This window comes from Canis lupus, chromosome 2 (assembly GCF_011100685.1).
Source record: "Canis lupus familiaris isolate Mischka breed German Shepherd chromosome 2, alternate assembly UU_Cfam_GSD_1.0, whole genome shotgun sequence".
NCBI classification, from domain to species: domain Eukaryota; kingdom Metazoa; phylum Chordata; class Mammalia; order Carnivora; family Canidae; genus Canis; species Canis lupus.
Genome location: NC_049223.1, coordinates 4,269,501 through 4,297,309, shown reverse-complemented (window position 1 = coordinate 4,297,309; position 27,809 = coordinate 4,269,501). Strand labels below are relative to the sequence as shown.

The 27,809-nt window shown below is 35.7% G+C and overlaps 1 protein-coding gene across 15 annotated transcripts in view; it reads left to right on the top strand.

Moving 5' to 3' along the window:
- The window catches only part of CCDC7 (coiled-coil domain containing 7), a 383,402-nt gene that overhangs the window by 116,631 nt on the left and 238,962 nt on the right, over nt 1-27,809 (top strand). For 11 of the 15 annotated variants that reach the window (XM_038529717.1, XM_038529714.1, XM_038529715.1 and 8 more), the window contains exons 17-19: nt 17,854-17,891; nt 25,899-26,193; nt 27,251-27,314. In XM_038529717.1, the coding sequence (XP_038385645.1) occupies nt 17,854-17,891; nt 25,899-26,193; nt 27,251-27,314 (397 nt within the window). Of the gene's footprint in view, nt 1-5,934; nt 6,053-7,813; nt 7,870-17,853; nt 17,892-25,898; nt 26,194-27,250; nt 27,315-27,809 lie in introns of those variants that run through there. The other 4 variants (XM_038529724.1, XM_038529723.1, XM_038529725.1 and 1 more) reach the window with 4 other exon arrangements.

Here is a 27,809-nt window from a genome sequence, read left to right as displayed (position 1 = left end):
TGACTGGGCAACTGCTCTCCATGCAGGGGCACCACAAAGAACAGAAATGGTCGACCCTTTGCCTTCCCCAGGTGGGGTAGCACAGGTGTCCATATGATTGGGCACTGGGCAACTGCTCTCTGTGTGGGGTTCCTGCAAATGGCAGGAATGCAGTAACCCTCTGTCTTCCCCAGGGAGGAATTTGCAGGTATATACCACAGGAGTCTGCAGAATTTGGCACACATCAAAGTGAAGACTGCTTATCCCTGAGGGTTTACTGAAGAGAGAGGGCTGTGATTTTTCAGCTCTGGGGCTCGATATCTGGGTTTGGCTATTTTTATTCTCATCCTATAAAGATATGCGGAAATACTCCAGGGAACAAAAGCCACATGGAGCAACCAGAAGCAGCTTACACTGAGCCCTGCCCCTTGGCAAGAGGCGGTGCAACTCTGCCCAGGCAAAGACACCGGAGTAACAGCACAGCACGCCCCTCCCTCAGAAGACCAGCTAGAATAACAGGCAAATACCAAGTTTATGGAACACAGAGGACTGCAAAACTCTAGCGCTTGGGGAAAATGGTATCTAGAATTAGTTCTTTTTTTTTTTTTTTCATGATTTGTTTATCTTTCAGTTTAAACTTTTCCATTTCTTTTTCTTTTTTCCTTTTCAACTAGTTTCTTATTTAATCAATGCTTTTTTAAGTCTTTTCTTAAACTTTCATCTTTACATCTATATTTTAGAGCTATATTCTTCATTTTTTGGCTTCCTTTCACTGTATTCAATTTTATTGTTGTATATATATTACTATTGTTTTCTTTACAATTTTTGGACTTAGTGTCTTCTAACAAACAGATCAAAATACACCCAGGACCAAGTGGATCACTCTGTTTTGTCCACCTGGGAGATTATATTCTCTCTAGGAAGAAGAGAAAAGGCCAGAAGGTATATATGAGAAATAGCAGCTGAGAACTTCCATAATCTGGAGATGGAAACAGACATTCAAGTCCAAGAGGTGGAGAGAACCCCCACTCAAAATCAATAAAAATAGATCAATACCCCCACATATAATAGTGACATTGCTTGAAAATTTCAGAGACAAAGAGAAAATCCTGAAACCAGCTCAAGACAAGAGCTAGTTAACCTATAGGGGAAGAAACATTAGGCTGGCAGCAGAACTATCTACAGAGACCTGGCAGGCCAGAAAAGGCTGGCATCATATATTCAGGGTACTGAATGTGAAAAACATGCAGCCAAGAATACTTTATCTGTCATTCAGAATGGAAGGAGAGATAAAGAGCTTCCAGGACAAACAGAAACTAAAGAATTTGTGATCACTAAACCAACCATGCAAGAAATATTACAGGGGAACCTTTAAGAGAGAGACCAAAAGTAACATAGACTAGAAAGAAACAGACAATATGCAGAAACAGGGATTTTACAGGTAATCCAATGGTAGTATATTCATATCTTTCCATAGTTACTCTGAATGTAAATGGGCTAAAGGCTCTAGTCAAAAGATACAGGGTGTAAGATTGGATAAAAGAGCAAAACCCATCCATATGCTATCTACAAGAGATTCATTATAGACCTAAAGACATCTCCAGATTGAAAGTGAGGAAGTGGAGAACCATGTACCATGATAATAGACATCAAAAGAAAGCTGGGGTAGTGATCTGATAGGAGTATCAAATAAGTTAGATTTTAAACCAAAGACTATAGTAAGGGATGAAGAGGACATTATATCATACTTAAAGGGTCTTTCCAACAAGAAGATTTATAATTGTTACTATAAATATTTATGCTCCTAACTTGGGAGAAGCCAATTATATAAACCAATTAATAACCAAATTAAATAAACACATTCATAATACAATAATAGTAGCGGACTTCAACATCCCACTTAGAGCAATGGACAGATCACCTAAGCAGAAGATCAACAAAGAAATGAGGGCTTTGAATGACACACTGGACCAGATGTAGTTCATGATATATACAGGTCATTCCATCCTAAAGCAATAGAATACCTATTCTTCTTGAGTGCACATGGAACATTCTCCAGAACAGATCATGTACTGGGTCACAAATTGAGTGTCAATCAGATTTGGATTATTCCCTGCATATTTTCAGACCAGAATGCTTTGAAACTTGAACTTCACAAGGGAATATTTGGAAGGAATTTAAATACATAGAGGTTAAAGAGCATCCTACTAAGGAATGCATAGGTCAACCAGGAAATTAATGAAGAATTAAAAAAATTCATGGAAACAAATGAAAATGAAAACACAACTGTTCAAAACCTTTGGGATACAGCAAAGGTGGTCCTAAGAAGGAAGTATTTAGCAATACAAGCCTTCCTCAAGAAACAAGAGAGTTCTAAAATACACAAGCTACTTTACATCTAGAGGAGCTGTAGAAACAATAGCAAATAAAGCCTAAACCAAGTAAGAGAGGAGAAATAATAAGGATTAGAGCATAACTCAATGAAATAGAAATCAGAAGAACAGTTTAACAGATCAAGGAAACTAGAAGCTGGTTCTTTGAAAGACTTTATAAGATTGATAACTCCCTAATCATAGTTATCAAAAAGAAACGAGAAAGGACTCAAATTAATAAAATCATGAATGAAAGAGATCATGACCAACATCAAGGAGATACAAACAATTTTAAGAACATATTATGAGCAACTGTATGCCAAAAGATTGACAATCTTGAAGAAGTGGGTGCATTCCTGGAAACTTATAAAATTCCAAAACTGAAACAGGAATAAATAGAAAACCTGAACAGACCCATAATCAGCAAGGAAATTGAAGCAGTCATCACAATATTCCAAGAAACAAGAGTCTGGGGGCAGATGGCTTCCCAGGGGAATTCCACCAAATATTTAAGGAAGAAATAATACCTGTTATTATTATATGTAAAGAAAACTGTTTCAAATAATAGAGATAGAAAACCTCCAAACTCATTCTATGAGTCCAGCATTACCTTGATCCCAAAAATCAAAGACCCCATCAAAAAGGAGAATTACAGATGAATATCCCTAATGAACATGGATGACAAAATACCAAGATACTAGCCAATAGAATCCAGCAGCACATTAAAAGGACCATTCACCACAACCAAGTGGGATTTATTTCTGGGCTGAAAGTGTGGTTCAACACTCACAAATCAATCAATGGGATACATCACATTATGAAAAGAAAGGAGAAGAACCACATGATCTTCTCAATTGTTGTAGAAAAAGCATTTGACAAAATACAGCATCCTTTCTTGATTAAAACTTTACAGTAGGGATAGAGGGAACATACATCAATATCATAAAAACTCTATACAAAAAGCCCACAGTGAATATCTTCTCAGTGGGGAAAAACTGAGAACTTTTCCCCTTAGGTAAGGAACATAGGGATACCTACTCTCTCTCACTACTATTGTTCAACATAGTACTGGACGTCCTAGCTTCAGCAGATAACAAAAATAAATAAAAGCCATTCAAATTGGCAAAGAAATCAGACTCTCACTCTTCCCAGATGACATGTTGCTTTATATGGAAAACCCAGAAGACTACACCCCAGAATTGCTAGAACTCATACCGCAATTTGGCAGCATGGCAGGATATAAACTCAATGCACAGAAATCAGTTGCATTTCTATACACTAATAGAAGAAAGAGAAATTAAAGAGTCGATCCCATTTAGAATTCACCAAATACCATAAGATACCTGGGAATAAACCTAACCAAAGATGTAAAAGATCTATACTCTAAAAACTACAGAACACTTAGGAAGGAAATTAAGGAAGACACAAAGAAATGGAAAAATGTTCCATGCTCATGGACTTGAAGAATAAATATTGCTAAAATGTCTATGCTTCCCAGAGGAATCTACACATTCAGAGCAATCTCTATCCAAATACAATCAAAATTTTGGCAGAGCTGGAACAAATAATCTTAAAATTTGTATGGAACCACAAAAGACCCTGAATAGAGAGAGGAATGTTGAAAAAGAAAACCAAAGCTGGTGTCAGCACAATGCCAGACTTCAAGCTATATTACAGAGCTGCAGTCATCAAGACAGTATGGTACTGGCATAAAAACAGACACAGAGATCAAAGGAAGAGAATAGAGAACCCAGAAATGGACCCTCAACTCTATGGTCAATGAATCTTTGACAAAGGAAAGAATATCCAGTGGGAAAAAGGCAGTGTCTTCAAAAAATCATGTTGGGAAAATTGAACAGCCACATGTGGAAGATGAAACTGAACCATTTTCATACACCATCCACAAAGATAAACTCAAAATGGATGAAAGACCTAAAGATGAGACAAATCCATCAAAATCCTAGAGGAGAACACAGGCAGAAATCTTTATGACCTCAGCCATAGCAAATTCCTGCCAGACACATCTATGAAGGCAAAGGAACCAAAAGCAAAAATGAACTATTGGGACTTCATCAAGATAAAAAGCTTCTGCACAGCAAAGGAAATAGTCAACAAAACTTGAGGCAACCTATGGAATGGGAGAAGATATTTGCAAATGACATATCAGATAAAGGGTAGTATCCAAGATATAAAGAACTAATCAAACTCAGCACCCAGAAAACAAATAATCCAGTCAAGAACTGGGCAGAAGACATGAACAGACATTTCTCCAAAGAAGACATACAAATGGCTAACAGACAAATGAAAAAAAATGCTCCACATCACTTGCCATCAGGGAAATACAAATCAAAATCACAATGATATACCACCTCACACCAGTCAGAATGGCTAAAATTAACAAGACAAGAAAGAACAAATATTGGTAAGGATGCAGAGAAATACTGTTATACTGTTGACAGGAATGCAATCTGGTACAGCCACTCAAAAGAGGAGTATGGACATTCCTCAAGAAGTTGAAAATAAAGCTGCCCTATGACCCTGCAATTGCACTATTGGGTATTTACCCCAAAGATACAAATTTAGTGATCTGAAGGGGCACATGCATCCCAATTTTCATAGAAGCAATGTCTATAATAACCAAACTGTGGAAAAAACTGAGAAGTTCATTAATAGATGAATGAATAAAGAAGTGACATAGGGATCCCTGGGTGGCGCAGCGGTTTGGCGCCTGCCTTTGGCCCAGGGCGCGATCCTGGAGACCCGGGATCGAATCCCACATCAGGCTCCCGGTGCATGGAGCCTGCTTCTCCCTCTGCCTATGTCTCTGCCTCTCTCTCTCTCTCTGTGACTATCATAAATAAATAAAAATTAAAAAAAATATTTAAAAAAAAGAAGTGACATACAAGGGAATATATAGATGAATATTTACCATTTACATCAACATGGATAGAACTGGAGGGTATTAAGTGGGGGGAAATAAGTCAATCAGAGAAAGACAATTATCATATAGTTTAACTCATATGTGGAATATAAAAAATGGCACAGAGAATCTAGAGAGAGAGAGAGAAAACTGAATGGGTTGTCATCAGGGAGAAAAACCATGAGAGATTCTTAACTGTAGGAAATATACTGAAGGTCATTGGAGGGGAGTTTGGTGGAGGGATTGGGTAACTGGTTGTTGGGCATTAAGGAGGGCACATGTGATGAGCACTGGATGTTGTATGCAACTGATAAATTATTGAACACTATTTGTATATCTCAAACTAATGATGTACTTGATATATGTTGGCTAATTGAATTTAAATAAAAATGTGCTAGTCATTCTATATCCTCTATCATTATAAAATATGCTGGCCATTTTATGTATATGTGATAGTCATTTACACAATAAGTAATGAGTAAGATATGTATTAGCATCCTCATTTTGAAGATGAAACTGGAGCTTAAAAAATTAACCATGTAACATCATAGTAATGTTGAATTAGACTTCAAACCAAGGTCTTTCTGGCTCCACAATCATCTCAGGATATCTTTGCTTCTCTATGTGGCTGCATTCACTTTGTGTTTTTTTATTTTTCTTAAGGTTTACCCCCTAAATCCAAAATAAAGATTGTCTTCTATGACAAGTTAATAGAAAATGTTAGGTTAAAGTGTAAGATGAAATTGAAAGAACAACTTCATTACCTGAAGAATTTTATCAGGTAACTTCATCATTTTTAACATGGGCAAGTGATTTTTATTCTTACTGGTTTTATAAATAAATCTATACACACCTCTCTTCTTATGTATTCAGTTTAACACTCATTATAAAAACATTTACTAAATGCTAGTTATTTACACTGATGCTGTATATAATATCATTTATTTGGATTGGCCTGTTCTGGTAAAAATGAAACAGGAATAATTCCTGAAGATTTTGATGAAATACAAGTTGTTCATAGTCACTGTCTCCATGTTCTTATAGTAATTCTTCACTTAACTGTAATCTTTTTCCGCCAACTGCTATATTAAAACTATTTTTGCCAAGGTCACAACAAATTACTTGATCTTATTCTGAAGGATGCTTTATAGTTTTATCTCATTTATCCTCTTAGCAACACTTGATCATTTTTGACCCTTTATTTCTTTTTAATGTAGTTTGCATTTTGTTTTATTTCTTTGTTTTATTTTCTGAAGGGTTCTTTTTTTCAAATTTAAGCTATATTAACAAAGAGTGTATTGTTAGTTTCAGAGGTAGAGTGAAGTGATTCATCAGTCTTGTATAACATCCAGTGCTTATTCCATCATGTGCCCTCCTTAATGTCCATTATCCAGCTACCCCACCCCCCATCCACCTTCCGCTCCAGCAACCCTCCTTTGTTGTTACCGGTGGTTAAGAGTCTCTTATTGTTTGTCCCCTTCTCTGATTTCATCTTGTTTCCTCCCACCTGCTGAGCTTGTTTCCCTTAGTAACCAGAATCACACTGTAGGTATTGTTCTTTGATGGAGATGTTCTCAGCCTAGTACGTTCTTTTTATCCATTATATATTCCAAATAATTAGTGTCACTATTTGGGTTGCTTTATTTTGTTATAATTATGCCCACTTTGTGCACAAACTTGAGCATGGGGGGTTGGAATTTGAGGGGAAGAGTGTCAGAGTCCTTATTGATCTGAGGTAAAGGTGTGTTGACTTGATATCAAGCAGTGGCTGGAAATGCATGTTGACTCAGAGGGAAGCTGGACTGAGGATTCAGGACCCACAGGCTGATGGCATCATGGCATTGTGTGTGATGGGGACATGGCTGGTTTTGCTTCTGGTCATGAATTCCTTTAACTTTTTTTTTTTTCTTGGAAATGCTATCTATCTTTCTATTCTGAATGAGAGCCTTGCTGGATAGTCTTCTTTGCTGCAGATTTTTCCTTTTAACACTTTGAATATATCATGCCCCTTTCTTCTGGCCTGTAAAGTTTCTGCTAAAAAATCCACTGATAGTCTTATGGGGTTTCCCTTATATGTAACTTTCTCTTGCTGCTTTAAAAATTTTCAATTTTAAATTTCTCTTTTTATCACTACTTTTGGCCATCTTACTTACTTTATGTAAGTCTTGGTGAAGACGTCTTTGAGTTGGTTTTGCTGGGGGCTCTGTGTGCCTCCTGGATTTGGATATTGTTTATTTCCCCAAATTCAGGAAGTTTTCAGCTATTATTTCTTCAAACGAATCTGCCCCCTTTTGTCTCTCTTTTCCTTCTGGGATCCCTACCATGTAACTGTTATTATGCTTGACGTGTCACTGAGTTCCCTGGGTCTATTCTCATTTTGTGTGTTTTTCTTCCCTCATATCTACTTAGCTTGATTACTTTTCATTACTCTGTCCTCCAGGTTGCTGAACCGTTATACTTCTTTTTGTTTACTACTTATTCCAGATAATCTATTTTTTATTTCACTTGGTGAGTTTATTGTTTCCAATTGTTTCTTTTTTAGATCTCATCTCTTTGTGGAAAGTCTCGTGGAAGTCCTGCACTCCTTTCTCAAATCAAGCAAGTATCTTTATGAGTGTTACTTTAAAATCACCATCAGGCATATTACTTATTTTCATTTTGTTTAGGTCTTTGCTATGATTTTGTTCCATTATTTCTTTTGGGACATATTCCTCTGTTTCCTCATTTTGTCTATTGCTGTGTCTGTTTATATGTGTTAGGAAAGTCAGCTTTGTCTCCCACACTTGAAAGTAGTGGCTTTATGAAGAAGACTCTTGTGCCCCACAGTGCACAGTTTCCTTTTGTCCAGAAAATGATGCTTCAGGGATGTCTCCTATGTGTGTTGCTATAGGGATGTCCTACTATTGTGGCCAAGCTGTATTTACCTTCAGTCCAGTCTGCCATGGTTCTCTGCCTGTTGTGGGTGCCTGTGGTGTTAATGGGCCAGTCCAGGGCTGCCTTGTGCTTGAGTTGAGTCAGACCAGGTGTTTGCCAAAGATGAAGTAGCACAAAATTGCAGGGTATTTTCTCTGTGTTGTCCTCTGAGTGGTTTTATTGATGGGTGGGGCCTGCAGTCAGACCAGCTGCCTACCTCCAGCCCACTGCTGGGTTTGCAGTCAGAATGGTGTGGTTATCTTCCTTTCTTCCTGGAGCAAGACTCACTTGGAGTGGTATTGACCCTTTTCTGGGATGCTTGCCCACTGCCAGGCTTGTAGCACTGCTTTGTTGGTTTTGCCAAGAGCATGTTGGAGGGGGGTGGATCCATTTCACTGTGGCCTCTTGTCTATGCCTGGCTACAGAGAGTCTGTTCTGCCAGTCTTTGTGTGGCTTCCTGGGTTATTTATGCTGATGTGAGTCTTCTACAGGTGGTCACATCAAGGAAAATGAGCCCAAGGTCCTCCTACTCTACCATCTTCCTAGCAGCTTCTCTGCATTTTGTTTTAGAGATAGAATAATTATTTGGTTTTCTCTATGTTTTTCTGGTACTATGTTTTGGTCTCCTCTTTGGTGTCTGTTCTTTAACTCTTGGTATTTCTCTGGGTCCTGGATTCTCTTTTTATTCCCCATATTCTTTCTGAGCATGTATTATATATTTTTATGGTTTCAAGTGAAAAATAAATCTTATCTGTGTAGTGTAGATATCACCTAATTTCCTGACCTATTATCTATCAGCCCAGCTGAATTTACCTACTAGATTGGTCCACAGCATCTAAAATTCATCATGTCCTAAAATAAACTAATTACTTTCTTCTTAGACTGCTGCTTCTCCTAGTAGTCACAATTTTCTGCCATCCTCATACATCTAATTGCTGAAACTAGAATCTTGGGAATAGTTTTTTTTGTCTGTTCGTTTTTTTTTTTCTCCCCTCATGGGAATCATTTTTTGTTTCCTCTGGTGTTTTTTTTTACTCGGTCCAATTATTAGCCCTAAAATTTTGTCCCTTTTTCCCAGTTTCATTAACAATTCCCAGGAAGCCACCAGGATTCTAAATGCTTTCCCTTTCTCCAGAGTTTAGTCTTTAGTCCAGTTTATATGTTGATGTCTAGTCATCTTTCAGATTGAAATCTATTTATGTGAGCCTTCTTGCCTAAAATCTTTAATGGTTCACATTATTCTTTGGTTGAAGTACAAATTACCAGTTGTGGGCTAAGGTTCTGTCAGATTTGATCCTTTCCTGAGATGCCAGCCTCATTTTTAATTAGCATTCCCCAGCCCATTCATTGCAGATGACTACATAAGCACACATGTGTGCTCATGCGTGTGCGCACATACACACACACATTTATGTTTCAGCTACACTGAATTTCCTTAAGTTAATGGAAGACACCATGTGTTCTGTTACCTTCATGGTTTTGTATAATATGTTCTCTTTGTTTTCAACACTATTTCTCCCTCCCTTGTTTCCTAAAATTCACCGGGTTAAAAAATGAATTAGTAACAAAAAAATCTCTGTTATCTTTTGGTGCATAATTAGTTACTCCACAACTTAGTGGCTTAGAAAACAAACATGCATTATTTCATAATATCTGTGAGTCAGGAGTCCAGAAAGAAGGCTTAGCTAAGTCCTCGGGTTCATGGTCTTTTACAAAGATGCAATCAAAGTGTTATTTAAAAAAAAAAAAAAAGAGCTGGGCAGTAAGAGGTAAAAACAGATTTTATTCGAAGTCACTGCAATAGGAGAAAAGAGACCTCAGTATACAACTGTGTTTAACTCCTAATACACCATGGGGAAGTAGAAATTTATAGCCAAAGAGTAGGCTGGTGGACAGTGGAAAATTCTAAGAGGAAACATTTGGGAATGTAAGGGAGATTCTGGCTGAACTAACCTAACAAGATCTTTGCTGAGGATAGGCCAGGGCAATCAGGTATCACCTAAGGGATAGTGGAGGATGAGGAATGTGATTAAGTATTGAGGGAGATCAATTATGGAGAATGGGGGACTGTTGCTAAATTGGCCAATCAAGGTTCTTACTAAAATTGTATTTTAAAAGGAAGTGCACAGATAGGCCTAGGAGAAGGTTCAGGAACCTAACTAACGTTTGATCAAGAAAATCTTTATTAGTTCTCTCTTGTGTTCAAGGAAAGGCGTGATGTTCTTTCTTTGTAACAATAAGTCCATTTCTTGTTTGGTCATCTTTCTTGTTTGGTTCATTAAGGACTAACTGAATCATCTGTTAGGACTTGGTAGTAAAGACTATTTGCTTGATAGTGCTAGCGGTAAGGCATTTACTGACAAAAGTTTTTATGAAAGCAAAAACAAAGATTAATAGTTAAGAACTTAGTTTCTGAATCTAGAGGGAAGCCAGTCAAGGTTTCTAGACATTGGGCTTTAGATGATGGAGTGAGGATGGCAATCCAATACTGCAATGGATTTCTTGGTGTGATTTGAATATCTGTGGTGATGGCATTGGGTATTCCAGTGAACTTTATAAGAGGTCCATACACCAGCAGGCATGACAGCTGCCCATTCACAATCTGGCATGAGTCTGTCATGGTGATTTTCTTGTAGTTTATATCAAATCATCCAGCTTCAGCTTGGAGACCTTCAGGAAGTGGGCAGTTCTTATTCTCAATGATTTCAAGTCTAAAGGCAGAAAAATTGGAAACATTAATTTGGAAAGTTGTAGCCAGATATTGGAGGAAACTAGAATTCAGGACTTAGTTCAGTTTAAAGGTAGATAATAAAAACTTAAAGACAATGAATAGGACTAGAATTAAATACCCACAAGGGTATGTTTTTTATTTAAAAAATAATTTATCTGTGATAATTCCTAGTTCTATCAAAGATAAAGTAAGACTGATTCATTTGCAAAATAAATCTAGTCTCATTAAAATTGGCCTAATTATTTATGTAAATGCAGCAAGAATAGTGATTGACCACATAGGTCTTTGCATTTGCTTTGCTGGAATTTTTCATAAGGAATTTCAGGTTGGACTTTTAAAAACCTCTTAAGGGGGATGCCTGGGTGGCTCAGTGGTTGAGCATCAGCCTTTGGCTCAGGTGGAGATCCTAAGGTCCTGGGATTGAGTCTCACATTGGGCTCCCTGCGGGGAGTCTGCTTCTCACTCTGCCTACATCTCTGCCTCTTTCTTTGTGCCTCTCATGAATAAATAAATACAATCTTTAAAAAAAAAATAATAATAAATAAAATAAAATAATAAAAGAAATAAAATAAAATACCTCTCAAGGCTAGGAAGCCAAGACAAGGATTCTCAATTAGGCTTCACAGGCAATGTTTATAGACTTGGATGAGTTCTTCTTTTCTAGAGGTCTCCAAGATATCCTGAGGTTCAGGAAGTGCCTGAAAGTGACTTTCCTTATTCACCTGTATGGTCAGAAACCATATAAGCAAGATACCAGGCAAGTTTTTGAAGGAGAGCTTTACTGGCTCCATAAAATCAACCTTAGTTCTTTAAAGTTGTCTGGTCATGACTGATTTTTTTATATCATTCTCAAATGTAACCTTCCAGTCAAAGTTTTGGTAACATAACCAATGTTTCCAATTGTGTTCTGTTTCAAAGAAAACAGATTATTTATGCAAATAACTATATTGCCATAGAGATAATACTCATTAAGAGTTTCCAAATTCAGAGGAATCAGATAGAAAAAAAGTAATTGCTTTGTCTTTGTTCACAAAGTATACTTCACCAAATTGTTGCAATTTATGGATAGCTTAAGAGAATAGAAAAGAATATTTCCTTAAATCTGGAAAAAAGTATTAAGGAAGTAGCTATGTTTCAGAGGATCATCGTAAAAAAAATCATTCTCATTAGTTGATTTAGCCCTAATCAATTCTTGTTCTACTTGATCTTGTGTTAGCAATTTATGAATCCATTAGCTTTTTTATTAGTTCTGGAAATTCTTATTAGTCCAGTGGCATGGTCTCAAAGTTATTCAAGTGGTACCATCATGGTGCATTCTTACCTGTAGCTGATTATAAACACTTTTGGAAAAGAATAAAAGTAAAACAGTAACTGCCTGTGAATGATAAGTGACAAAATGGTCAAGGTAAAAATCTAATGAGAATTCATTATAATGGAATTGACAAGGAAATTTGGTTATTTCTGTGACATAAAATATTTTAACATAATAAGCAGATAATGAAGGTACTGACAAATTTTTATGAACTTCAAGCAATTTCTGGAATACTGATATTAGTAACATATATTCCATACACATTTAGCCTAGAAAGGTTTATTCTCACTTACTTGACAATACTTTCCACATGATTTAGCATACTACATAAACATAATTAAACTTCCCTCTGAAGCCTGAACAGTTAAATTTTGCTTTTGTTTCCCTTATCTCTAGAGATGTGTCTATCAAGAAGTTGCTGTGGCTGGGATCAAAAAGGTGGCTGCCTGTGATCTTCTCTAGGATTTTGATGGATTTCTGTCTCATATTTAGGTCTTCCATCCATTTTGAATTTTTTAAAAAGATTTTATTTATTCATGAGAGACACACAGAGAGGCAGAGACACAGGCAGAGGGAGAAGCAGTCTCCATGCAGGCATCCGTATGTGGGACTTGATCCCAGGGCCCCAGGATCACGCTCTGAGCCAAAGGCAGATGCTGAACCGCTGAGCCACCCAGTAGTCCCATCCATTTTGAATTTATTTTTGTTTATGGCATAAGAAAGAATCCAGTTTCATTCTTCTGTATGTGGCTGTCCAATTTTTTTCAGCACCATTTATTGAAGAAGAAACTATCTCTTTTTCCATTGGATGATATTTTTTCCTGCTTTGTTGAAGATTTGTGACCATAGAATTGAGGGTCCATTTCTGCATTTTCTGATCTTTTCTATTGATCTATATGTCTGTTTTTATGCCAGTACCATGCCATTTTTATGATTGCAACTTTATAGTTTGGCTTGAAGTCTGCAATTGTGATGCCTCCAGCCTTGTTTTTTTTTTTTTTTTTTTTTTTTCCAATATTCCTTTGGCTATTTGAGGTCTGTTCTGGTTCCATACAAATTTTAGGATTATTTGTTCCAGCTCTGTGAAAAATGCTCATGGTATTTTGATAAGGATTGCATTGAATGTACAGATTGCTTTGGGCATCATGGACATTTTAACATTTATTCTTCCAGTACCTGAGCATGGATTGTTTTTCCATTTCATTGTGTCTTTCTTAATTTCTTTCCTAAATGTTCTGTAGTTTTTAGAGTATAGATCCTTTACTTCTTTGGTTAGGTTTATTCCTAGGTATCTTATGGGCTTTGGTGCAATTGTAAATGGGATTGACTCTTTAATTTCTCTTTCTTCTGTTTCATTGTTAGTGTATAGAAATGCAACAGACTTCTATGCATTGATTTTTATATCCTGTGACTTTGAAGCAATTCATTTTTATAGCACATTTTGGTTTTTGGTTGGATTTATAGTTTTATAATTGTAAACAGCTATAGCATAAGCTTGTTTGACTAGTGAGCGTAGGCAGAAAAAATTGTACATCTGCATGTGTCAAAGCTGACAACTCTGAATTTATGCCTGCTTTTATTTAACAACAAATTAATAATGAGCTTTATTTACCAAATATTATTTCAAATCATATGAATCCAAAAAAATTAAAACCACTGAAACATTTGTGTTAGTTTTTGGAAGTTGTCTTAGAAGTACTTAATTTATGTCAGCACTCGTTTATCTCTAAGCAAATTTGAATAGAACTCCTTTAAGAGATTTTTTTTTTTTTTTTTTTTTTTTTTTTTTTAGTAATTTGGTGATACCATTTGGGGAAAAATTAACACACGTATATAATACACACACATATAAATGAGCATACAAATAGATGTAAAAAGAAATCTTATAGCTTTCATTAAAGTTTAAGCTTTGAGTCAGTAAAACATTGTAATACAAACTCAACTGGTTCATATGAAAGAGTTATCTCTCATCTTTTTTCCATTTTATGTTTTTATTCGAATTGTGTTTCTGGCAAATGCGACAAGCTAAGGTTACATGTTTGCCAATATTTGTGGAGAAGACTTTAGAGACTTTTTCTGCCCTGATACGTAATCTTATGGAGGTGTGAACTAAATTTTAGTTGAGTGACTAAGGAGATACTTAGTAGCTATCTGGCTCATTCAAGTGGACAAAGTACCAATTTTGTTTTCAAATAGCCTCTTTCTCTCTTTTTGGTCTGAAGTAGTTGCTTTTGGGGGTCTGAGTCTCTTGACCCATCTCTTCATTGGGGCTGTGGGAGCCTAGAGTTCAAGTGATTACAGGGAACTGAGGGGTTGAAGTGGGAAAGGGGTAGTCTGGAAAGGTAGGCAGAAGGATGAGGGAGGTTGGTTGTTGAAGAGGGGCATATTTTTTCAGGCTGTAGGTGTCCTTCTGTCTAAAATGAGTCTCTTGTAAAATGAGCAGCAAATAGATGGATCCTGCTTTTTTATCCAGTCTGAAACCCTGCGCCTTTTGATGGGGTCATTAAGCCCGTTCACGTTCAGAGTTACTATTGAAAGATATGAGTTTAGTGTCATCATGATATCTATTCAGTCCTTGTTTTTGTGGATTGTTCCACTGGAGGAGGGTGGGGGGTGGGGGTGAATGGGTGATGGGCACTGAGGGGGGCACTTGATGGGATGAGCACTGGGTGTTATTCTGTATGTTGGCAAATTGAACACCAATAAAAAATAAATTTATTATTAAAAGAAGAAGAAGAGGAGCACACCAAAGGATTCAAGAGAGCTGTAGTGAAAAAGAGGAAAGAGAAGCAGTAGTGAGGGGAAGATAAAGGTTTCAAAGGTTTTCAGTTGATTGAGAAGTTCCCATGTTCTTAATTAATGATACTTTTATACTTGAACCAAAAGCTTAGGACTCAAACATAGCTTTTGGTCCTTACAGATAAGTCTCTTACAAAGAGAGAAGTCTGGAACTCTAATCCAGCCTCCATTTATCTGAGACTCTAACCAGATTCTAGATATACTCAGAATTTTAAAAATCAAAATCTGTCCCTTCTAGCCTCAGTGGATATGATATTTGCATGGAACAATGGTTTAAGAGTTGGACTCATGAATGGACCCTGAATCAATCAGTCAGGAGTGAAGACAAAGACTTCAAAAATGTGTAAAAATTGAGGTTCTGATTGAGTGTTTTGGAGTCCAGTGATGAACCTGATCCTATCTGAGCCACAGCAACATGGTCAAAGAAAAACAAGAACTGGGCAGTAAAAAAAAATCTGGTAAAACCAGATTTTCAAAGAATCTTTATCAATGTTGGCCTTGGCTGCATTTGTCTCAAGACCTAACTGTTGGCAGATATACTTCTGGACTCAATATACACTCATGTAACTATTGTTAGGTCTCAGATATTTGCTGGATGTTGTTTGGAGACATCAGTTCCTGGCAGGGAGGTATCTCAATAAGGCTACTTACAACATAGAAGCAAGGGTAGAAACAAGGAGAAAGAGAGGGAAACCAACATGGACGGAGGATGGTAGAATCTAATCTCAGAAGTGATACTCTATCACTTTTGCCATATCTTGTTCATTTGAACTACAGGTAGTCACAAGGGCCAGCCCAAATACAAGGGAGGGGAATACAACAGGCATGAATACCAGGAAACACGGATCACTGGGAACTATTTTTGAGGCTGCCTACAAATAGATTGATATGAGATTGTGAAAAATCTTGAACTGAATGCTAAATTAAGAAGTTTGGTCTTCAATTGTCAGAAAGAAGAGACTTGCTTGGTATTGATCCTATAATTCATAAGATCTTACCTATATATTATAACTCTAAATATATTTCTTTTCTTTTGCTGATATAGCTAGATGTCTTAGATATTACAATGCCTTGTTTGGCTATGGAGATGTGATATTGCTAATATCAAAAGAGGGTGTTCTCAAGTGAGGTAGCATGCTCCCAGTGCTCTTAGGCCTGGCTTCATAGGGAAGCCAGTTTATCATCCTGTGCTACTGGTGATAGAAACTTGGAAAGGAGTGAAAGAAAAATATTTAGAACTCCTACTACTGGACATTAGATTACATTACACATGTCTGTCAGATATACATCTTAATAACATCCTTAAAAAAGTAGTCGCTCTTTGGTTTTGTACCTGTTTTTAAAGTTACTTATTGGGATAGTAGTCTCTCTCTTTTTTTTTTTTTTTAAAGATTTTATTTGCTTATTCATGAGAGACACAGAGATGGAAGCAGAGACACAGGCAGGGGGAAAAGCAGGCTCCATGCAGGGAGCCCAATGCGGAACTTGATCCTGGAACTTTGGGATCATGACCTGAACCAAAGACAGATGCTCAACCACTGAGTCACCCTGGTGCCCCAATAGTAGTCTTTTTTAAATTATAAGTTAGAGTAAGACCTATTATCATTTCTATGTGCCAGGAACTGAACATATTTTTCCATAAAACCCCTAGTAAATGGAGGATGATACTTTATAAATATGTTAGAATAAAATGAGATAATGTTTATCAAATGCTTTTGTATATCATGAAGCACTATGTGAATGTTAGGTTTTATCATCATTTAGTTCTAGTTATCTTCATAGTCCATCTGAAAACCTATGGTGGTATATTACTTAATATATAGACTAACTCTTGTCACATATAGGCCCATGATGGTAATGGCTCACATACCATAGAAACTTATTTCCTCATGTAAGTACTTCCAGGAAGTTCAGAGTCTGTGTTTGTGTTAGGGAGTCCTGCTTTCCAGGGTCATTCAGGTATCCTGGCATATGGAAGTTTTGCCATCTTACATTGGCTTCCTGGCCACATTGGGAATAGACATCTAGCTACCAGAAAAGAAGATGGGAGACCAAACATGAGGCAATGAGTCAGTTTTCATTGACCAGGCTTATGGCACACATCATTTTATCTCATAATTAATTTACCACATTTAACTACAGGAAGGATTGAGAAATGTAGACCAGTAATGTGCCTTAAGAAAAGAAAATTAGTTTGATGAACATTAGAAGTCTTTAACACAGATGGGTAAGGATAAGGCTAGCTAATCTCTGTATGAAAGAAGTTGAGCTAGGTAAAATTCAGGTCTGGGATAAAAATCTAGAATCAACAATATGCTACGGGAAAATATGTTATCTTCCCAAGGGGTAAGCTATTAATAAAATCACACTCTTGATGTCACCAGTTTTGATCATACACCCTAATAAGGAAATTTTGAGCATGCATTCTCAATATACTTTTGCAAATTTTTTAAATTAAAAAACACTGTCATATTAGTACACTATGTATTAGTACCATCATGTTAATATACTATTGGCATTTGAATTATAGGTGCATCAAAAAGAATATTAAAAAGATAATTATATAATAGATATGTTTAAAATAATTTTTATTTACTATAAATGTAAAACCTTTGCAGTCATTTAGAAATATAATTTTGGTAGTAGTTCATCTTCTACAATGTTTCTTCTAGTGCTAGGTATGATAATTTCTTAGCTTTTTTGACACCTTAATCTTACAAAGTTGTCATATTTAAAAACCTACTTTGAATGATACTTTTCTAAATAATTTAATGTGAACATTTAATGTTCATGTTTGTGTATTTAAATTTAGCATTCTTTATCACAGATCTCAAGCATCCCAAATGGAAGCCCAACTGACAAGAGGTAAAGCATTTAAAAATATTATTTCTCTAACTTTTATTGGAAAATCAGCAATTCTAAATTCAGTATAATAAAACAACTTGGTTTTTATCTTTACTTAAAATATTATACTCTTTGAAATTAATTTTATTTTTTAATTTTTTTTAATAATTTATTTTTTATTGGTGTTCAATTTGCCAACATACAGAATAACACCCATTGCTCATCCCTCCAAGTACCCCCCTCAGTGCCTGTCACCCATTCACCCCCACCCCCGCCCTCCTCCCCTTCCACCACCCCTAGTTCGTTTCCCGGAGTTAGGAGTCTTTCTGTTCTGTCTCCCTTTCTGATATTTCCACCCACTTCTTCTCCCTTCCCTTATATTCCCTTTCACTATTATTTATATTCCCCAAATGAATGGGACCATATAATGTTTGTTTTTCTCCGATTGACTTATTTCACTCAGCATAATACCCTCCAGTTCCATCCACATTGAAGCAAATGATGGGTATTTGTCATTTCTAATGGCTGAGTAATATTCCATTGTATACATAAACCACATCTTCTTATCCATTCATCTGTCGATGGACACCGAGGCTCCTTCCACAGTTTGGCTATTGTGGACATTGCTGCTAGAAACATCGGGGTGCAGGTGTCCCGGCGTTTCACTGCATCTGTATCTTTGGAGTAAATCCCCAGCAGTGCAATTGCTGGGTCGTAGGACAGGTCTATTTTTAACTCTTTGAGGAACCTCCACACAGTTTTCCAGAGTGGCTGCACCAGTTCACATTCCCACCAACAGTGTAAGAGGGTTCCCTTTTCTCCGCATCCTCTCCAACATTTGTGGTTTCCTGTCTTGTTAATGTTCCCCATTCTCACTGGTGTGAGGTGGTATCTCATTGTGGTTTTGATTTGTATTTCCCTGATGGCAAGTGATGCGGAGCATTTTCTCATGTGCGCGTTGGCCAGGTCTATGTCTTCCTCTGTGAGATTTCTGTTCATGTCTTTTGCCCATTTCATGATTGGATTGTTTGTTTCTTTGGTGTTGAGTTTAATAAGTTCTTTATAGATCTTGGAAACTAGCCCTTTATCTGATATGTCATTTGCAAATATCATCTCCCATTCTGTAGGTTGTCTTTTAGTTTTGTTGACTGTATCCTTTGCTGTGCAAAAGCTTCTTATCTTAAGTCCCAATAGTTCAATTTTGCTTTTGTTTCTTTTGCCTTCGTGGATGGATCTTGCAAGAAGTTGCTGTGGCCGAGTTCAAAAAGCGTGTTGCCTGTGTTCTTCTCTAGGATTTTGATGGAATCTTGTCTCACATTTAGATCTTTCATCCATTTTGAGTTTATCTTTGTGTATGGTGAGAGGGAGTGGTCTAGTTTCATTCTTCTGCATGTGGATGTCCAATTTTCCCAGGACCATTTATTGAAGAGACTGTCTTTCTTCCAGTGGATAGTCTTTCCTCCTTTATTGAATATTAGTTGACCATAAAGTTGAGGGTCCACTTCTGGATTCTCTACTCTGTTCCATTGATCTATGTGTCTGTTTTTGTGCCAGTACCACACTGTTTTGATGATCATAGCTTTGTAATACAACTTGAGGCCCGGCATTGTGATGCCACCATATTTGGTTTACTTTTTCAACATTCCTTTGGTATTAAGAGTCTTTTGTGGTTCCATACATAATTTAGGATTATTTGTTCCAGTTCTGTAAAAAAAAGTTGATGGTGTTTTGATAGAGGTTGCATTGAATTTATAGATTGCTCTAGGTAACATAGACATCTTAACAATATTTTTTCTTCCAATCCATGAGTATGAAATGCTTTTCCATTCGTTGTGTCTTCCTCAATGTTTTTCATGAGTGTTCTATAGCTTTCAGAGTATAAATCCTTTACCTGTTTAGTTAGGTTTATTCCTAGGTATCTTACAGTTTTTGGTGCAATTGTAAATGGGATTGACTCCTTAATTTCTCTTTCTTTTGTCTCATTGTTAATATGTAGAAATGTAACTGATTTCTGTACATTGATTTTATATCCTGCCACATTGTCAAATTGCTGTATGAGTTCTAGCAATTTTGGGGTTTTCCACGTAGAATATCATGTCATTTCAGCAGTCAGTTTGAATTCAAAGTGCTCTCAGCAGCTTGGAAATGCAGCATAAGGCATTTTCCTTCAGGAAGAGGGGGAAACCTTTGGAACAATTTTGAAAAACAAAGATTATTAGTTCCCTCTCCCTCCTTAGTGCCTCCCAAGTTCCTGAGGTTTTGTTTTTTATCAGGTGTTTTCATTCAGTAATTAAAACTTTATATTTTTTCTGAATCATGTTCTACTTCCATCCAGATCTTTTGGCTGGAGGCCAAAGTGTGCAAGAAGGACAAAAGCACTTTTGCAGTAAAGCACTTTTATATATCTTAATCAGAAAGATACAAATGTTTAGGAATTGATCAGGACAAAATCTGAATTTTCAAAAATTTCAAAATGGATTTACATAACTTCCCGTCCCTTTTGTTCTGATCATTTATCCAGTGAGCAGCCTAGAAAAAAAAAATCAATTTCTTTGTGGGAACACATCCTTTTAAAAGTCAAACTGACTTACTAAAATGTGTATACTAGGAGACAGGTGAGCGATGTAGAGTCAGAGTATCAGTCCATTTTTGCAAACTACAATGAATCTAGCAAGTCAAACACAATAATCAACAACTAGAAAGGGAGTTGAGATTTTGTTAAAAGCATGCAGTGGCCACATTCCTTGAGATGTGCCCTCCCCCAACTTGTAGCTTTCATCAGGGAAAGTGAGGAATATAGTTAGTCTCTGTATACAGAGTAGATCAGCAGCTGAATTTAAGATGGTTTCGTCAGAGAACAAGCTCTTGTCTGTGGATATGTGATCTACATGGTGCAGTCTGCATACATGATGTTTTTGGAGTTTAGGACACCTCAAAGACAGGTGTCCTAAATCTGGAGCTGTCTCAGAGTCTGATTAAGTCTGCTTTTCATTCTTTAGAATAACCCATGCTGAGGCTGAAATAGTCCATAGCAGACAGTGTCAGGTTTCAGCTGAGTCAGGTCCAGGCAATTAGGATCTGTGAGTTAGCTTTTTTCTTTAATAATTATTTTTTTAATTAATAGCAAAGCTGAGATGCCGTGGAGAGAGCCCCATTACTAGTCCAAATGGCAATGAAGGTGTTACCAAACCTACTTTGTCAGTCTTAGAGTACAAAATGATTCACTCAAACATATGCACATCAGGCCAGAAAATCATCATCGTCACTAACGATCAAATGTCTGATTTTACAAGAGCTTATTAACAACCAAAAAACCGCTGTTTAAAACACCAAAAGTGTATCTTTATTTAGAGATTGTCTCTCTTGCTCCTGGTGCCCTTCTTTTTCCAGAGCTTCTGATAGGCAAAAACAATTAATTATGGAATCTTGTCCTGTTTTCAATAGCCAAAGAATTTAAATTCCAAGCCACCATTGGCAGCAAAATCCCCTTAACACTTTTTCTTTGCAACTTTCCCTGATCATGATGCCAACTGTATTGGGGAATCCCCAAAGCCACCCTAGGGGTATACTGATTTGGGAAGACTTACAGGGCTCAGAACATAGTCATTATGATATTATAGTAAAAGTTTACAAAGCAGAATCACTAAAGGGAAAAGACACGTAGGGCAAAGTTTGGAAGACACTGGGTACAAACATCCAAGAGTCCTTTCTTTGTAGCAACACATGAGATGTTGTCTACTAGTTAAGGTCATTAGAGACTCAGTACCTAGAGATTTTACTGGTAGCTGGTCTTGTAGACACCCTGTTCCTACCGTGTACCAAAACCCCATATTCCCAGAAGGAAAGCAAATGTTCAGCATAAATGATATTGTACAGTTTGGGCACAATCAGCCACTTTTATCAATTCTAGGGATAATGGAAACCCTGGTAACTCCTGGATGCCACTCATGGGTCAATCTTGTAAACAGGCCTATGTTAAGGATAAAAGTCTTAGCCCTGCTATGTTCATTCTTTTTTTTTTTTTGTTTTGGTAATTCCTTTTTACACATCATGTAATATTGAGTATATAGTAAGTTTAGCAATACTTGAGGTCTTACTCTCTAGAGAGCCAGAAAGGACAGGGCTCCATTTCAGTTTGTCTTATCTGTGTAACTCTGTTAAGATCATTCCAAATTTTGTATCAGCTTGATAGTATTCCTCCCTTTGTTGCAAAAGAGGCCAACCATAAAGTCTCTTCTCTGTCCTGTTTTAAGTCCTTTTCAGGTTTTAGTATTGGCTTGACTCTCAGTCACAATTTCTCTAGGCTTTGCTGACCTAGCCTCTTTGACTTCCCTTAGTAAGGTACTGTAGCCACCTATTTATAAGTTTATTGCTCCAGATTTTTCTTTTATAGAGAAATCTTCCCATTTCAGGTTTCATTAGTCTGTGGACTATGCAACTATCCTACCTACTTAGAGGTTATGGTATCCCATATCTCTGGGGCTACCTGAGCTCTTGTCATTCTAGTTTGGTTAAGTAATTTGCCTCTCTGGGGCTTTTGTGACTATATATAATATGGCCACTGAGATTTTGGCCATTCCAACTCAATAGGTTGTCTGATATAAGGCTTCCAGGGGATTTATTTCTCACCTCAGTGGTGGCCCAATCAAACTAGTTCTATTTTCAAAGGCTGTAATATCCAGACAAGTCATATACAACTAAATATACAATGTAATTTGTTACAATAAAATAGTATTTATTGAAAAAACCTTATAAGCAGAATAGAAGCAGAACACATGTAATATTCCAAGCTCTGTTTTGCACAGGGAAATGTTTGGGCTAGAGACAACTTGATGGATAATGGAAAGTGCTCTAGGGTAAGGATCCCAGTCACATACTAGTTTATATATTTATAGAGAAATTGGGAGGGGTGCAGAGAAAAATAGATGATTCTGTAACTGCAAAATTCCCTGATGAAGGGGCAGTAGATGTGTCAATAAAAGAGTGTGTGGAGGGAGTTCATAGTCCAATTTTGTAAGTATCAGTGAAAGATTTTGAGAATCTCTGCCAAGCTACTGGCTGGAGAAATGGAAATATCCAGGGCCATGCAAGAGAAAATATGTATATCACTCTCATTAACCAATAATTTGTTTTTCTAGTTTATTTCCTAGAATAGTTTCCCCTTTCTGTTTCATATAATTTCCTTATTTTATAGTTTAAGTCCTATTTTTAATTATTTCAGGAATAACAATAGCTATAAACATTTTCAGTGTAAGATATGTTTACACATTTACAAACTATTTCTAAGTAGACCAGCCTTATTTTCTCTAGGTGAAATAATCCTAAGTATCTTAACATTTCATTTTTCCAGGCTTTTAATCATTTGCATTTTTATCAAATCTTTTCAAAATTTTTTGAGTTCCTTTTTAGTTGAGGAGCCTGAAACTAATCACTATGAAGAATTTGACCAATAATAATATAATCTTTAAAACTATCAAGATATGATAGTTTTTGAATGTTAATTTTACATTCATTATATTGAAATTTTCTTCTAAAGTTAATTTTTAGAAACATTTAAGGTTGTACTACACACTTTGAATCCTAGCTCTTTTGTTTTCTTTATATATATAAATGCATTCTACATATTCTATTATTGAAGATAATATCAAATCCATTCTCCTCTATATTTCCATTATTCAGTGTATGTATCAATACTTAAAAGAGAGTTTTTTTTTTCCTAAGGGAGGAGGGAAATGCCTTGGGAATTGTGTTGACAATTTAGAAAATGGTTGGAGTTAAAGTTAATAAGGAAAGCTGAGAAATAGAAGGTGTTGGAATAGAAACAGACAACTCAGGACAGGTTGAGGAATCATCCATTTTGTCTGGATGACAATGTGTTAAAAGGGTGTCTAATGATATGCATAACAGATTTGCCTTTACATATCTATTTGCTTGGTGAAAAAAGGATAGAATGCTCAGATCTTCAGATTAACAAATACTTTTGCAAGCAAGAGTAGATGTATTCTTTATATCACTTCAGTGGCGTTGAAGACTGTCATGTAGAATGCTATCAACATTCTTATATCAAAGCTGTTGAAATACATGCTTATAAGTATACTATTATATTGTAAGTTTTTAGCACAGAGTGATGGCTAGAAAGAATCTTAATCACAAGTGAATGACAAATGATGCACATTTAGCAAGACTTATAAAATATATTTAGGTTGTTTTGATAATTTACCAAAGAATGGGGATAGGGCCGATCATTATTATTTTATGTGTGAATATAGGCTGACTTTCATAGACTTTATATTCTCTTCCTCCTTTCTTCTCTTCCTCCTCCTTCTGTTTTCCTCCTCCTTTTCCCTCCATTTCCTCTTCTTTTCTTTTATCATTCAAGCAAACATCTGGCCTTGAAAGTATGCCTGTCTCCACTTCTTAGAGCTGTCTGTTTGGTTGGTGTGAGCTTGAATACAGTACTGCTTGCATACATTTATAGTGTTTTTCATTTCCTGTCCCTTCCCTCAGGAGTATTATGGTGTTATGCAATGACTGTCCTTTATGATTGTAGAAGCCAGTATAAATGGGGAATGTTGCATGTGGGAGTATGGTCATAAACAAACTTTGTATTATAGTCTTTGTATTGTATTTAAGGCTTGTTCTCAAGATTGCCACATATTTTCTCTATTGTTATAGTAGGATCATTTGCCTCTATTGTTATAGTAGAATCAAATGATTAATGATATCTCCTCATAAATATTTCAAAATCTTTAAAAGTATTTTGCTTTCTACTTATAGCTATGTGGTAATAGTGGTAACATGAGTGGTCATGCAGCTACTAATAGCTGCAGGTATGTTTGTAAAAAAAAGCATCAATTTATATCATGTACTTGAACAGTTGTTATGCTTCAATGGCCTAAAAATGATGAGTCCTCTAGGATATATCTTCAAAAATGGTTTCCAGAAGAGTGTTAGGCTATTTTATAACTAGTCATTTTAAATTCAAATGCATAATAAAACTATTAAGTCATGTTTGAGGCTGAGATATCCTTGATTTATGACAAGCAGCCATCTTTTCTCCTTAACTTTAATATTGGAATCTGTTTTATAACTACTACAAAAGTCTTTCATAAATGATGTCTTTTTAACCATCAATTATCTTACACTTTTGTTCTAGAATTGTCTTCCATATGCCTCTTTTTTATAATTCAAACTCTGGTGTTGGAAATTCATCTCAAACCAACAGATTAGGATGAGTGAAATAGTTACATTGTAAAATTTTGCATCTGCATGACCAAAATTCAAATTATTTTAGGCACTGCAACAAACCTTAGGCAGATTATATTAACTGGAATAATAGCTGTATAAAGTGAAGAACCATCAAATTCTCTTGCATTTGATAGGACCAGAAAAGCTATGTCAAATTCTATAGAACATAGCTAGTTGGACCTTTAAATTATCATCTAAAGTGGAATGCTGGAACAAGCATAAATTGGGACTGTGTAGACAAACCATGACATATGGTTACCCTAGTCCTGGCCCCCTAATAAGCTGAGCCTGCCAACTGGTGAAGAATAATTACTTATTACCTTGAAGAAAACTAACTCAGAGCTTGGAAATTGACTCTGGTAGAAGACAGTGATCTTTTAATATTAAAACTGCTATAGAGAAATTTTTATTTTCATTCTGAAATGAAATTGTGGAAAAATAACTTTGGAATAAATGTGACTGAAGGGCATCTTCTAAAACATCTTGTGTTCTACTTTGTGTGACCAAATATTTTTTGTTCTGTGCCTGTTATGATCTTGAATAGCTCTTATGTTAAGTATTTTAAAAGTTATTTAATTCTGTATATCTATTTTAATTCCTAAAAGATATATTATCTTCAACTTGTTAACTAGTAGCAACTTCATATTTGTATTACCATTCATTAATGGATAATTATGATTGCCTATTTAATATTCTCATAGATTATTAAAATTATTCTTAAATTAAAAATTTAAAATGTTCTTCACATAATCTAATACCAGATATTTTGTAATTCTAAAGCTCAGAGAAGAAAAGAGCTAGCTCTGCTATTTCAGATCTTTCACAGATCCTAAACACTCAAGATGGTTCAGCTTTTTTAAGGAGTTCAAATGAAGTTTCAGCTGATAAAGACTTATCCTACACGCTTCCATTAAAGACCCATGAGAAACCATTAACAAGACTATTATCAAACAAGGAGATTGAAGATTTACTGTCTGGCAAAGCATCACTTCAAGGGAGTGAAACAGCTACAGCATCATTCATTTCACCCTCTGTTCTCACTAAAAGAAAGCCAATGGATAGTGACATCTCAAAGGTAAGATATAGTACAATAATTTGAAAGCTGTGTACTTTGAATTGCTAGACTCCTTTAATATTTTAAGTAAATGTTAAAACTCATTAATATTTTCTTATTTAAAGGTAATAAAATTTTATATTTTAATATAATCTGTTTTATATTTAGGATGTTTAAAGTAATATTTGAGAATCAGAGTGATATTTTTACATAAAAATTCTAAGCTGTATCAACAAAGAAGTTGTGGCTTAGATTAGAGTTTTAATGATAAAAGATACACAATTCCTAACTGAGATAGAGAAATTATCATTTCAGGTTCATCTAGAAAAATATTTTCAAATAGGTAATTGTGAAACATTGTTTTGAAATGATTTTATATTCCTTAAACAATGCCTAGAAAATTATCAGAATTGCTTTTGTTAAAACAGTATTTGACTAGGAAAATCTTTTTTTTTTAAAAATATTTTATTCATTTATTCATGAGACACATACAGAGAGAGGCAGAGACATAGGCAGAGGAAGAAGCAGGCTTTCTGCAGGGAGCTGATGTGTGATTCAACCCAGGACCCCAGGATCGCACTCTGAGCTGAAGGAAGATGCTCAACCACTGAGCTACCTAGGTGTCCCTGATTAGAAAACTCTTAAAGCAAAAATACTGGGAGAAAAGATGATAAAAGGGCTGTATATATTTGACATGTATCTACAATATATTTTTATCATAGAATTTATTAAAATGACCTTAAAAATAATTTCATAAGTCATTTGAGTTAGTCTAGAGATTGAATCAGACTAATATATAAATCTAAACTAGAATCATCATCATTATTAACATGATTTATTTGCAATTATTTATGAGGAGGATCACAATATAGCTTGGGTTCCCTCCACATACATGTTCCTAAATGCTTTTCAGATCCATTAATTGTTTTCATGCTTTTATTTGATGCATTCATACATAAAAGTAAAACATTTATCTAATGATGTTGTAGATATGAGTAAAAGTTCTTGCTCTGAAAGAAGGTAATTAGAGTTACAAGATATAAATTTGAAATTACTTATTATAACTTTTGTCATTAAGGCTGCTGTTGTAGAAGAGAAATTACAAAGTAAGACTGAAAGACAAGAAGCAAGAGAATTTCAAGGTAAAAAGATTTTTTGTTTTGTAAGATAAAAATGTGAATAATTGTGTGTTCCCATGGTATAATTTTAAATAAATGAAAAGAGAATATTATTAAATATGGAAATAACTCTCTGGACAGTCATCACATAATATAAAAACATATTGACTAGTATGTAAAAATTAATTCGGTGAGTGAACATTACATTACCCATAGTTTATTTCAACTAAGATCTGTGTAAAAGGGAAGTGATAGCTTTGCATTAATAAAATAACAGTATTTGGCATTATGAATTCTTAACATGATATAATGCCAAAAATTCATCAAGATACAACAAGAAAAAGATGCTTTGTGGTATAAATAATTAATATTTTAGCTAGATTCTTTAGATGTTTTATATAATATATTTTAAAATGGGGTGCCTGAGTGGCTCAGTTGGTTAAGTGTCTGACTCTGGATTTCAGCTCAGGTCATAATCTCAGGGTCCTGAGACTGAGTCTGCATGAGGCTCTGTGCTTG